Here is a 12,927-nt window from a genome sequence, read left to right on the forward strand (position 1 = left end):
ATCTGTGACTCATCTCTGTTTCTGTCTGAACAAACACACGGGGAAAACATTGATGGAATGTGTTGGCTTGGGTATCTTTAATTTATTTTTATGTATAGCACCATCCTCGCAATTGATCATTTTGTGTTCTCGAAGCCCGCTTTCTGCCTCTGTTCTCTCTGTTTACTGCACTCACCTTAGTATTTCTGTCTTTTACATCATCTGAAACCGAGTTTAATCTACCTTGCGTTATATGACATGTAGGCTATAACTGGACTAAAATGCTTAAAAATACAGATTTTAAAAGAATGTGATCGCTCTCTTCTCCAGCTCATGCATATGTGCTCATATAACCGGAAAAACAAAAGAAACTGCAGATTAAGAAAATCTGTCCTAAGGGTTTTGTCTTGGTTTGATCCTTTGGTTGTAGCTCCTTGTCCGAGGTTTACATGACGTCCTGCTGGTGTTGTGTAGATTCACTCACCACCTGTAGGGGGCAGGAGACTGATTTAGTTTCAGAGACACACTTCATCAGCTCTTTGTTGACAGGCAGCCAGTTTGTGAGGAAAGCGTGCCTAAAATGACCTTAATATTGTGAATGATGTCTAGTTTACATACTGGAGGGAGTGAAAAAACGGCACTTGAATGAACTGAACTGAACTGAAGTAAGTGTGTGTGTGTGTGTGTGTGTGTGTGTGTGTGTGTGTGTGTGTGTGTGTGTGTGTGTGTGTGTGTGTGTGTGTGTGTGTTTGCGCGCGCACCTCCCCGTCACGCGTCTCAATGGTCTTGATCAGGACCGTTTTCTTTGAATGCATTTCAGATGCTCTCTGTTGGTGCTCTGGGCTCGTCTCTGTTGAAAATTATATTTAATTAAAAGTATACACTGCCATTTTAGTAACATGCGCAGATTACATACATAGAAAGAAGAAGGTCCTATATTAGTAAAAATTTGTTCATGCTTTTAAATAACAATAACTAAGAATATGGGATGCATTCATTACAGTATTTACTTGTTTTTAGTGACTTCAGTTTTATTAAGTAATATTATACAGATACAACTTTTGGTTTTAGTAATGTATAAAATGTTGAAATAAACAATAACTGAGATGATTGAATATTTCGGAAGTACATTCAATGTTAATGTTAACAGAAGGAACCTAATTGCAAAGTGCTTTCAAACTATTTCGATTAATCGCATCCAAAATAAAAGTTTTTGTTTACATAAGTGTATTTTCTGTATATATATATATATATATATATATATATATATATATATATATATATATATATATATATATATATATATATATATATATATATATATATGTGTATATATATATATATATATATATATATATTATTATTTTTTTAATTGTGTGTTTAATATTATTTAAAGAATCAACTTTTTGGATGCAATTAACTGCAGTTAACCAGTTGAAAATATTTCTGCTTAATATTCTTGTTGAAACCTTGATACTTTTTTTTGAGGATGCATATTTAATTAACAGAATAGTAAAAAGACTAGCATTTATTTAAAGGATTTTTTTAGAAACCATGTAAATTGTAGTACCTGTTTATAATTGAAATCACTGATTAATTGTTTTGTAATTAATAATTACTATTTTATTTCAAATAGTCAGGTACAACGCCTCCTAGGGGCCTCTGAGGAAACATCTACAACATTTTTAATATATCACAAGTTTTCCATCTTACCTCTAAAGCTTATAGTGGAGTATGACTGCATGGGCATCACAATCCTTTAACGTGAGAGAAGGTAAAAAGTAACAAAAAGCCTTCAGAATAAGCGGAAAGGTGTGGTTAAAAAAATAAAAATCACAGACAAACCCTTTCTGTTTCTTTTGTACCTGCTCTCCTCTCCTTCCAGCAGCTTCCTGTAGGTAGCGATCTCCACATCCAGGGCCATCTTAATGTTGAGCAGGTCCTGATACTCTCTCAGGTGACGCGCCATCTCATCCTTCATGTTGGTGATCTCTGCCTCCAGCCTGGCGACGTTGTCCTGGAAAGCACCGGCCTCACGACCGTGGCGATCCTCCATATCTCTCATCTGCCTCATGAGAGACTCGTTCTACAGAGTGACAGACAAAGAGATGAATGCCGCATAGAAAAAGACCGAGTGTATCCGCGTCAGACAGAACGGATAGACGTACGGTGCCCTTGAGGGAGTCGATCTCACAGGTGTAGGACTGGATCTGGTGTCTGTACTCCATGGTCTCCAGCTTGGCCTGTTTGAGAGCCTCATTGTTCTTGCTCACTGCCTGGTTAAGATCTGACACCTGATGGTGAAGATACAAAGATGAATTATCTCACTCAGTACTACTACTATAGAAGCTTGTATATTTCTTGGTATGCAGTATTACTGGCAAATGTTCGATGGAATCTCTTTTCCTTTTCTTTCAATTAAAGAATGTATGTACGTCTTTTTCTTTTGACTCTTATTGATAATAAGCCTCACATAACTGCTTATCCCACTTAGTTTTTGAGTGAAAAAAGCAATGTGGATTGAAAACAATAGGTTCTTTTCCTCCTCTGTGTCTCACCTTCGACTTGTACCAATCCTCAGCCTCTGCTATGTTCTTTGCAGCGATGCCTTCGTACTGAGCACGGATGTCCCTGAGGGCGGCAGTCAGGTCTGGTTTGGACATGTCCATCTGAATTTGGACTTGAGTCTCTTGCATCTGGGCCTGCAACTCGCGAATTTCCTACACGGAGGAAGAAAAAAAGCTTGTGTTTGTTTGTGCCTGCTTTTAAAAAGCGGCGTGGCATTGCCGATAGGACCAGTGGTAAGAAATAATCTCAAACATCCACACACAGCTGGCCCTGAAACAGAGGCTTGTCATGCTGTTTTAAAGTAGCTGTGTAATCTCCAGGAACAGATGCAGCTCTATAATAGAGCTCTGAGATGAGATTCACTCAGCAGTGTTGGGAAACTACATTGAAACTCTTTCGAAGCATTAAGCGACTTGTCATTGAAAACTACAGTGAAGCTGCTTCTTTTTTTTAACTATTAAAGTGTATTTATTGTCATTATATATATATATATATATATATATATATATATATATATATATATATATATATATATATATATATATATATATATATATATATATATATATATATATATATATATATATATATATATATATATATATAATTATATATATATATATATATATATATATATGTAGCCACTTATATATATATGTGCTTCTATATAAATATATATATATGCATAAAATATTTTCAAAAACATAAAAAACAGTAGTGTAGCTGAGTCTAAAGTCTAGACTGAAGAAAGGGATTATTACCAAAGTGTGTATGAGGTGTATTTCATTTTAAGTTGGCTTGGCTGTAGTCTGTGTTTTACAACGTTTGATTAGCACAGACAATAAAAACGAACGTCCTCAAATATGCTAACCTCCTCGTGGATCTTCTTAAGGAAGGCGATCTCTTCTTGGAGGGTCTCTATACGTCTTTCCAGGTCCAGGCGGGCCAAAGTGGCAGCGTCCACGTCCTGAAATCGGACGTAATGATATAAAAATAAAACAAAGCCACGTTTTATTATTCGTTACTAATGAGAAAATAAAAGGGGACGGGAGGGGTTTAGGGGACTCACTGCTCTGAAAGCGGACAGATTATTCTCTGCCTCTTCCCTCAGGGCAATCTCCTCCTGAAGCCTGGCGAGGGAAAGAGGGAGAATAGGAGAAGGGAGTTATGTATCTCATATTTATTACAGCCGGCCTATTTATTTCCTTTTATAGACTGAAGGTTTACTGCAACCTCGCACAAAGTTTTTCCCTGCTGGAAGATGGAGTGGGGCCAGCACATTTAGGCTGACTAACTCCTGAATAGGAAGTAAAGCTAGGCTATTGTAAACAACATGCTTGAAAGGACAATAGCTTCCTTTATAAAGGCAGTTTCCTTAAGCCTTTAATAACCTCTGTAGGCCTGATATAGCATTTTATTTCCCTCATAATTGCTCAGTAGACCAGATGAAGTCATATTTAATCATTTCTTACCTTGACTACTAATTTGAAACTCTTTTCAGCATTGAATAAACTCTGCAGTGACCCTGAAACACCGGTGCCCAGCAGGCTCTCGAAGGTCTGTCAAACTGATTATATAAATTCTCTTCCTTTTCAGCTTCTTTTGTTTGTCCATGTTGAGATGACCCTATACGTCCCTATACGGCGGCCCAGAAACACACAACACAACAAAAATGGCACAATACAATGAAATGTGCTTGTTTCCATTTTTCCATTATGACTTGTTTCCACTGCGTTGTGCTAGTTTTGTTATGTTGTGGCTTATTTCCATTGTTTTGCGGTCATTGTATAGTCATGCTAATATCTTTGTGTCATGACTTGTTTTGGTTGCGCTAATTTATGTTATGGTTTATTTTCATTGTGTTAAGCTAATTTTGTAATGCTATAATTGGTTAGGGTTTGTTTTCGATACATGACACAAATTTAATTTTAATTGGTCACTCTTTTCTCCTTGTTAAATAGTTCACAAGAGTGGCGAGTGCTCCTGTTGCTGTGATAAAGCCTTCATGTTGCGTTACGTGTGAATGCGATGTTTGTAGTTCTCTCAGATTGTGTTATCTCCAAAGTCTATGGCAACTGAATGTGTGTGAGGTGTTTGCTATGGGGAGAGATCGTGGTCATTCCCCTGTTGGCACTGAATGACTCTGGATTGTTATGTAATGTACTGTGTGTTTCTAAATATGAAACTCAAGAGTGGGTTGACAGCTTCAGGACTACAAAGAACACATGAATACAATTTGCATGTATTTCTGAATAAATAACATCTGTTTACAAGCGTATTACTTTAAGCCCCTATTTCTTTTTTATCATGCTGAAAAAAAGTTTCAACAGGCCTGAGCTGGTTTGCATGGCCTGCCAAAGATGTTCTTCAGATGTTCTTCTTTCCGGAATTTTTGAAAATGGCCTTTCATGCAGTGTGTAGCACATCTCTAAGTGAATGTACACGTCCTGCAAAGTTTTACATCTGAAAGTGCAACGTGTATAAAGTTATTGTGTTTCAAAACAAAGAGTCGACTCTGAATCGTTGAAACGAGTCGTTTTTAAAACAAGTCCAAAGCCTTTTTATGCTGACGTCAAAATGAAAGTTAAAGTATATCGCCCGCCCACTTGTTGATCTTTTTGCGTAATCGCGTTGGTTTCCTTAAGAACTTAAGAATGCGAATTAATTCTTTGCCACTAGGTGCTGCTTTTGGAGCGTTCAAAGCTCACAAATACTGCTTTAAAGGAATCGACCAATCGCCGGAGGGGTGTGGAAAAATCTTTTTGAAATGTTATCTTTAACAGTGAATGATTTATTGAAGCATTAACATTTGGTAAGTTCCCAAAACCCACCTAAAACAAATCAGACCAGCCCAGCTATACAGTTTAACCAATTATGGCTAGTTTAAGAGTTAGAGATTCTTGCTTCATGCATCTCACCTCAGTTTAAGTTTCTGCAGGTCATCTGCCAGGTTATCCCGCTCCACCTCCACACGTGATCTGTGACTGGTGACCACTTCGATCTCTCTTCTCATCTCCCTCATCTCATCCTCATAAAGGTCGGCGATCCGCGTGGGCTCCCGTCCCCTCAAGCGCTCCACCTCAATCACCATCGCCTGGTTCTGCTGCTCCAGCATGCGGACCTTCTCAATGTAGTTGGCAAATCGGTCATTCAGATGCTGAAGCTCAGCTTTCTCGTTGGTGCGTGTTTGGAGGAACTCCTGGTTGAGCGCGTCGGCCAGGCTGAAGTCCAGCGTCTCACCCATCCCGCCATAGGAGCGGGTATAGCCCGCAGACAAGTTGGGCATACTGTACGAGGAGGCTCGATAATTGGAGAATCCAGGAGAGGAAGTGGAGGACTTGGTGACTTCATAGACTCTGGAGCTGACGCGTGAGCTGCCGGACCCCCCGGTGGAGGCTCGGCCAAACACCGCCCGGGACATTGGTGGTGTCAGGTAGCCAGGACCACCAAACATTCGACGGTATGAGGAAGAGGATGAGGAAGAGGCGTAATGGCTCATGTTGGAGCACAAGAAGGACGAGTCAGATGAATACAAACACCCTCCGGAGAGGACAGAGACAGAATGAGCGCGTGGCATGCTCATCTGTGGCTATTTGTAGGCTTCTGCCCCCTCCCTTCCCAGCTACCCCAAACCACTTTCTCTCTCCCATACCATCTTCTCCATCCTAACCATAACAAATCATTTCTCCTATCCTATCTCTTTCACTCAGTGACCAGCTGTTCCAAATCTTGGCACAAAAATATTGAGCTGATTGACTAAGAACTGAAAGAGAGAACCAACTGTGCCCCTCATCACAGTGAACTCATCACTGAAATTTAGGCTGACTTTCTGGTTCAGACCAGCAAGCAAGCTTGGGAAAACATTTTTTATTTTTTTTTTAATTAAAGGCATAGTCAACCCAAAATGAATGTAATTTCAAACCAGTAAGACTTTCTGTCTTTAGAAAGATAGATTTAACCTTAAATAACTATAACTAAATAATAATTATAATAATAAATTAATTACATAGACAAATTTGAAATGCTTTAAAATAACTAATAAAATGATAAAAACAACAAAAAACTAACTAAAATTAAGTGAAAAATAAATGTGAATATTAACACAAACAATAGTAGTACCTCTGATACTAAAATAAAACTGGTATGGATTCTTTTTAAAAAGTGTTCTCTTGCAGCAAGTGGGTGAGGGTAATCATAACAGAATATTCCTTTTAGGTTGAACTTTTCCTTTAATTTCAAGCGCAAAAGAGCACTTCAAAAAAACCATTACTCAAAGATGCCTTGTTTGTTTATGAGAAAAATGAAAAAGCATTCACGTTGCCATTCCATGAATTCCCACAGAGATTTCACCGCATGTCCTGATAACAGCTTGAGAAAATGTCACATTCTGATATTGTTAGTGCGGCACCTAAAGCTGGTAAACAGATGAGCACAGATTGAGCGGAAGGTTTATCTAAGCTGCCTTAAAAAGGAAAGGCACGAACAGTAGAGGAGAAGATGCAAGACTGTACCTTCTCTGGAAACAGCAGAGAGATGATCTTCTCCTCCTGCATTGGTAAACTCATTGCGTCATTATTAACAATGACATTTCCCATGCTGAAAGAGAGCAGATTTAAAATGTTTTAACACACCTCATAGATATATATATGTATATATATATATATATATATATATATATATATATATATATATATATATATTCTGTGGGAGGGACAATTAAACATGCTGAACTTTGCCTTAAATTGGTTGACATTGGTTGACAAGAATATCTACATTTTTAGATCTAGAATGATGTGGTTTATTTATTGTACTGTTTTTATTTAATTCTCTCATTCTCAGCCGACATCCATTCACTGCATTCAATATTTCTCCAAATATATTCTGATGAAGAAACAATCTCTACATCTTGGATTTCCTGAGGGTGAGTACATTTTATTTCTGGTTGAACTATATCTGTATTTCTGGGTGATATTGTAATTTCCCCTATATTTTCATTAGTTCTCTTCACTATTAGCATGCACCTAATAATTGTAGATTCCTGCTGAAAACTCCTGATTTAGACCTGAAGCCGTACAAGAGAAAATAATCTAAACTGCACGTGTAATGACAAACCTGCATCTGAAAAATAGAGATCAAAGCCTGGTTTCATATACATCTCTTTGTATTGTAAAGTGTGCAGGGATTTCAGATCTCTTGTGAGCTGATCAAATAAGGCATCTAATTGTTACAAGCCTCTGGTGGCTGTCCATGGTTCTTCTCAAACCTATTTATAGAGAGTGTAAGAGGACTGGAATGCCGTCTTTACAAAAGTTCCTCTGGAAGCCTTCAGCTGACAGGAGAGAGAGCACATGTGACAGAGCACGTAAACACGTCTTCTTTTCTTCTACCTTCCCACTCTCCTCCTGCTTATTTGCCTTTCCCCCATCCTCCTCCATCACTTTCAGCTCTATATAAGGTGTACAAGCCTCTGAGATCAGCAAGGGATACAGAGAATGTTTGATTTCTTAAGATAATGGTGAAAAGTGTTTTATTTCAATAGAGACAAAAACACATGAGCGTTTCTATTTGTATTTACTCAATTTAATTTATTAGCCGAATAAAATGCAAAATAATAGCTGGCCAAAACAAATAGCGATAACATTTATCAAAATTAGACAAGTTCCTGTTTTCTTTGAAACTGCCTTAATTAGAGCGGGTGACCTTTTCTTATCAGACGTTATTATTCACGTAGAAGTGGTGACGTTTCTCTTTTGTTCTGTGACTGAATAAAAATATGCCGTGGCCAAAACCACATCACACTTGCTGTACGACATCGCTCAGATTGAAACCTTGAAATCTAGTCATGCATGCATACGTTTTTATTCATTAGGCTGCTTATTTAGTATAGTATAAGGCAAAAATGTAAATGATGTGAAAATGTATATGTTGTAATGAACCAGTTTAACTTCCTGTGTGTTCTTGTATTGGGAAGAGGGGCAGGTCATGTTTCTAAATATTGTACTGCATCCTGGCAACTGTACACAAACATAGGCATACATGTCTAACTGTAAGTGCAGTTATTTTGTTTTCGTGTACTCATCTGTGCATATGATTAAATACTATATTATATCATAACTAGGACGATATACGAACAGTGCATCAGAGACTCCAAACTTGGACTGATCTCGGTTAACAGAAAATCTTCAGCCATAGTTTTAGAAGATAAAAGCCAATGAAATTCTTGGGATTTTCCTGTTTTAACTAACGGACTTGCTGTAAAAGTGCTGAATGCAAAGTTTAAACTGAAGGAAGCAGAAGACGTGAGGTCGCATCACAAATTGTGTCAGATTTTATCCATATGGGGCGCTATAACCGGAAACTTTGTAATCCATAACAGTGTGAGCAATAAAGCTGAAAAGGAAAAGTTTATTTGGGGTTAAAGGTAACGTAATTAAAAATACTGATAAATCAGCAAATATGGCCAGCAACAGGCAATCAAATTACAGAGACTAATAACATACTGGAAATCTGTTTATGAGTCATTGTATTTTTCTAAAAAAATCTAGGCCTATACCTTTTTGAACCGTCCCTCCAAGTGGAAAGCCCAGGCCGGACGTGTTATTAAAAAGAGCAATAAATAAACAAATAAAAAATATACTATTTCAGAGCAACTGACACAAAAGGAATAACTAACATTTTGAATGGTATTCCTTAACTTTGTATGCAGTTAAATATTGATTAGGTATTAACCAAACCTTTCGGAAAAGACATACTGTCTGCAATAAAACTCTTCTGGAACTGTTGTGTAATTTAAGGGAACTTATTAAATTAGGCGTAGACCTATAACTGGTAGTCTATATTTTCTTTTAGAGAAAGGAAACGTGAAGTTGGGGTTGGTATTGAGTCCTGTGGCTAATTTTACACACTGATTGTAAGATTTGTCCCACTATTATCTGTAAGTCCATTAGTTTCCTTCTGGGGCCTGAAATGAAGAAATTTTGGTCAATATTAATAAATGAATATTTTGCTGAACGTGTTTTTGGCTGGTTTAGGTCTGTCGTGGACAAATACATGCCAATAAAACTGCGAGTAGGTGGCAGAAAATCTCTAGATAGGGTGGATAGAGTACACATAGGGAGTGAGTCAATCAATGGACGGTTGAATCATTGGATCACTCGATTCATTCAAATAGATTCATTCAAGGATCAGGACTCTATTGTACACTATTGTATAAAATTAATGGTTCATTTGTGCTAACTCACATGTACCGATATTCAGAAAAGTACATTTTTGGGCAATAAATATAAAACCCATACGTGAATATTTTTCTTTAATTGCTTAATTATTTTTAATAATTAAAATTATTTCTTTAATTATAAGGGCATTCATCACGCTGTGAATGCTTTGGGACTCTTAACACGTGTTCTATTTAAATAATTTTTATTTGTTTATTTATTAATTAATTAATTTTTTTTTTTTTTTGCAGGTTTGGATAATGTCACAATATGCATTCAAATTCTAAACAAGATAAAATCATACCTTTTTTTTTTACACAGAAAGCTGCACTTGAGCTATTTTGCGAAGACATGCTAGGAGTTTGTTACACTTCTGACTGACCAGCCACCGTTAATTAATTGGTTAGTTATCATAATTAGACTATTTTAACATTTCATGTTCATGATAACTTTTTACGTAACACACAAAATTAATAATCTAAAGAGGACGGTTTGGGGAGTACGGGTTTGTCTTTTCTCTCTCTCTTATTAGTCCTCCACACTCCAGTCTGGTTAGTGGCGGTAGTGCTCCTAAAGTTGCTTTGACAGCCGCCATTACGCTTAATTAGAAGAAGAAGAACATGACGTCACCCGAAGTAAGCAACGCAAGGCATTGTGGGTTTTTAGGACGCGGAAACTGCATAGAGACGGTAGGCAGGCGTCGGAGTTTCTGTTGTTATACAACAAAAACACGCAGGGATGGTGAACTCTTGCTGTGTTATCAACTGCAACAACCGTTCTCAGGACCGGTACGGAAAACGCATTTTAAATGGAGTGCGATTTTTTAGCTTTCCGGCTTGGAAGCAACACCTTGGAAATCAGATCTCCGAGTTAACAAAGAGGCGTCGCATGGCATGGGTATCAGCCATAAGACGCAAAGACATCACCTTCGACAACATTTCCCGACACATGTTTGTGTGTTCACGACATTTCCTCTCAGGTAACGTTACGCTATAACCAAGACACGTCTAACCGTTAGGTGGTTGCCGCTAGCACTGCAAGTATGGCGAGGAACTAACTTACATAGCTAACTTTGCACAGTTAACTGGCTACATAGATACAGATACTGTTGGTAAAAAAAACTATTTTTAGTGATTCTGAAAAATATGTGTGCGTGCGTGTGTGAGAGGGAAAATGTATAACGGTTTCCACAGAAACATTAGGCAACAAACAAACAAAATTAATAAGTAATTAATTAATAAGTGATAATAACTGAGCACCAAATCAATGTAATATGATGACGTTATGATTTTTAAAAGCTCACTGGAGTAATTAAGACGGGAGTGATTCAGCTTTGCCATCACTAAAGTGAAATCTGTTTTTTTTTTACATTGTAATATTATGTAGTCACAAATGTCATTGTTAGTGTAACTACTCAAAGATTGTTTTTTCTTCTAATCAGGCAAACCGGCCTATGAAATGCTTGAGTGTCATCCTGACTGGGTGCCGTCATTGCATCTCGGGCACACAGAGGTCAAAGCGACGCCTCCCGAGCGGTTTCCCCGCAGGTCAAAGAGACAGAAGGCTCTCACACAGAAGAAAGCTGCACCTGCGACATCACCAGCTCTGCCAGACCTGAAACTGGAGATGGATGTGGATGTAGATGTACCACCGGAAAAAGATCCGCCAACAGACGAAGATCCACCTGCAGACGAATGTCCGCCAGCAGACGAAGATCCGCCAGCAGACGAAGGTCCACCATCAGATGAAGATCCGCCGTCTGAAGAAGACCCGCCATCCGAAGAAGACCCGCAATCAGATGAAGCTTCACAGAGCATACAGATGGATGAAGCTGCATCAACGTATGAACTCGAAGAACAGCAGGAATGTAGCTTTTGTAGCTGCAGACGTGCTGAAATTAACCGCTTATTAGAGGAGAACAGGTTACTGAAGGAAGAGCTCTCCCAAAAGACAATGTCTGAGGATTTTTTGGGAGATGATGAAGAGAGGGTCAAATACTACACTGGGCTGCCATGCTTTGCTGTTCTCATGGGTGTGCTGACGCAGCTTCTTCCTTGCCTTCCGCGGACAGGATGCAAACTTTCGCCTTTTCACATGCTCTTCTTGACTCTGATGCGCCTGAGGCTGAATCTGCCCATCCAGCACATCGCACACCTCTTCGGAACAGATCCAAAGACCGTGTCCACCGCTTTCAGAGACACCATAAATGCAATGTTTACGCACCTCAGCCCTTTGGTGCACTGGCCAGAGAGACACTGCTTGAAGGGCAGCATGTTGCAGCAGTTTGTAGAAGCTTTTGGAAATCATGTGGCGGTAATCGTGGACTGCTTTGAAATTAACGCGGAGAGAGCATCGACTCAAAGAGCCATCGCGCAGACATCTTCACAGAAACACACGCTGAAGTATCTCATTGGCATTACACCACGTGGAGCTATTGCTTTCGTTTCTAAAGGGTGGGCGGATGGCGTCAGCGACAAGTATGTTATTGAGAGCAGTGGCCTTCTTGATAAACTGCTGCCTGGAGACTTGGTGCTGGCGGATCGAGGGTTCGACATCGGGGAGAATGTCGGCCTGATGTGCGCGGAGGTGAAAAAGCAGAAGCTGGTCACGAAAGATGCGGAGGAGACGCGCAAGCTGGCTCACCTCAGGGTCCACTTGAACAGGGTGGTCGGATGCGTGCGCAGGAAGTACACCATGCTGAGCGAAGCCGTACCGATGAACATGATCGCCCCGTGTGAAGACGACGAGGACATGATGTTCCTCGACAAGGTCGTGACCGTGTCCTGCGCTCTGACTAACATGTGTCCCAGTGTCATGAAACTGTAAGCCACAACGTGAACTGTACGCAAGATGTCAAACGAACTAAATGTGAGCCGTGTGTTCTTCATTACTTTGTCACGTTATGATAATAAATGATGAAAAAGGACTGGTTTTGTATTTCTTTATTTGTGCAATGCTGAAGTAAACGTGTACGTTTGACAGGGAAAATAATACAAGGTAAGTACATAAATGCAACAAGTGGAAGTGAGGGGACGGTGTAACCAAGTGCTGGCAAGAAAAAAAGGTAATAGCTAAGTTAATTGCAGAAAGTACAATATAAAAAAAAATCCTGGTTTAGTGTAAATGCATGAATATAACAGGTGAAAGGGGTAAAGTAGCAGTGCAA

General features: G+C 38.9%; 2 protein-coding genes across 2 annotated transcripts; one reads left to right on the forward strand and one right to left on the reverse strand.

Annotated features, from left to right (window-relative positions):
• Positions 1 to 53: 53 nt before the first annotated feature.
• Positions 54 to 6,122, reverse strand: desmb (desmin b). The gene is made up of 9 exons (XM_043241945.1): positions 5,466 to 6,122; positions 3,617 to 3,677; positions 3,419 to 3,514; positions 2,538 to 2,699; positions 2,148 to 2,273; positions 1,845 to 2,065; positions 1,693 to 1,736; positions 741 to 829; positions 54 to 466 (listed from the first exon to the last, which is right to left on the reverse strand). Exons 1-9 carry the CDS (start codon positions 6,044 to 6,046, stop codon positions 425 to 427), a joined length of 1,422 nt encoding a protein of 473 aa, XP_043097880.1. The 5' UTR covers positions 6,047 to 6,122; the 3' UTR covers positions 54 to 424.
• A 4,277-nt stretch (positions 6,123 to 10,399) lies between these two features.
• zgc:113019 (uncharacterized protein LOC550590 homolog) lies at positions 10,400 to 12,687 on the forward strand. The gene is made up of 2 exons (XM_043241429.1): positions 10,400 to 10,740; positions 11,203 to 12,687. Exons 1-2 carry the CDS (start codon positions 10,500 to 10,502, stop codon positions 12,585 to 12,587), a joined length of 1,626 nt encoding a protein of 541 aa, XP_043097364.1. The 5' UTR covers positions 10,400 to 10,499; the 3' UTR covers positions 12,588 to 12,687.
• The last annotated feature ends 240 nt before the right edge of the window (positions 12,688 to 12,927 follow it).

The sequence above is a fragment of the Puntigrus tetrazona genome, chromosome 6, assembly GCF_018831695.1.
Source record: "Puntigrus tetrazona isolate hp1 chromosome 6, ASM1883169v1, whole genome shotgun sequence".
NCBI lineage: Eukaryota > Metazoa > Chordata > Actinopteri > Cypriniformes > Cyprinidae > Puntigrus > Puntigrus tetrazona.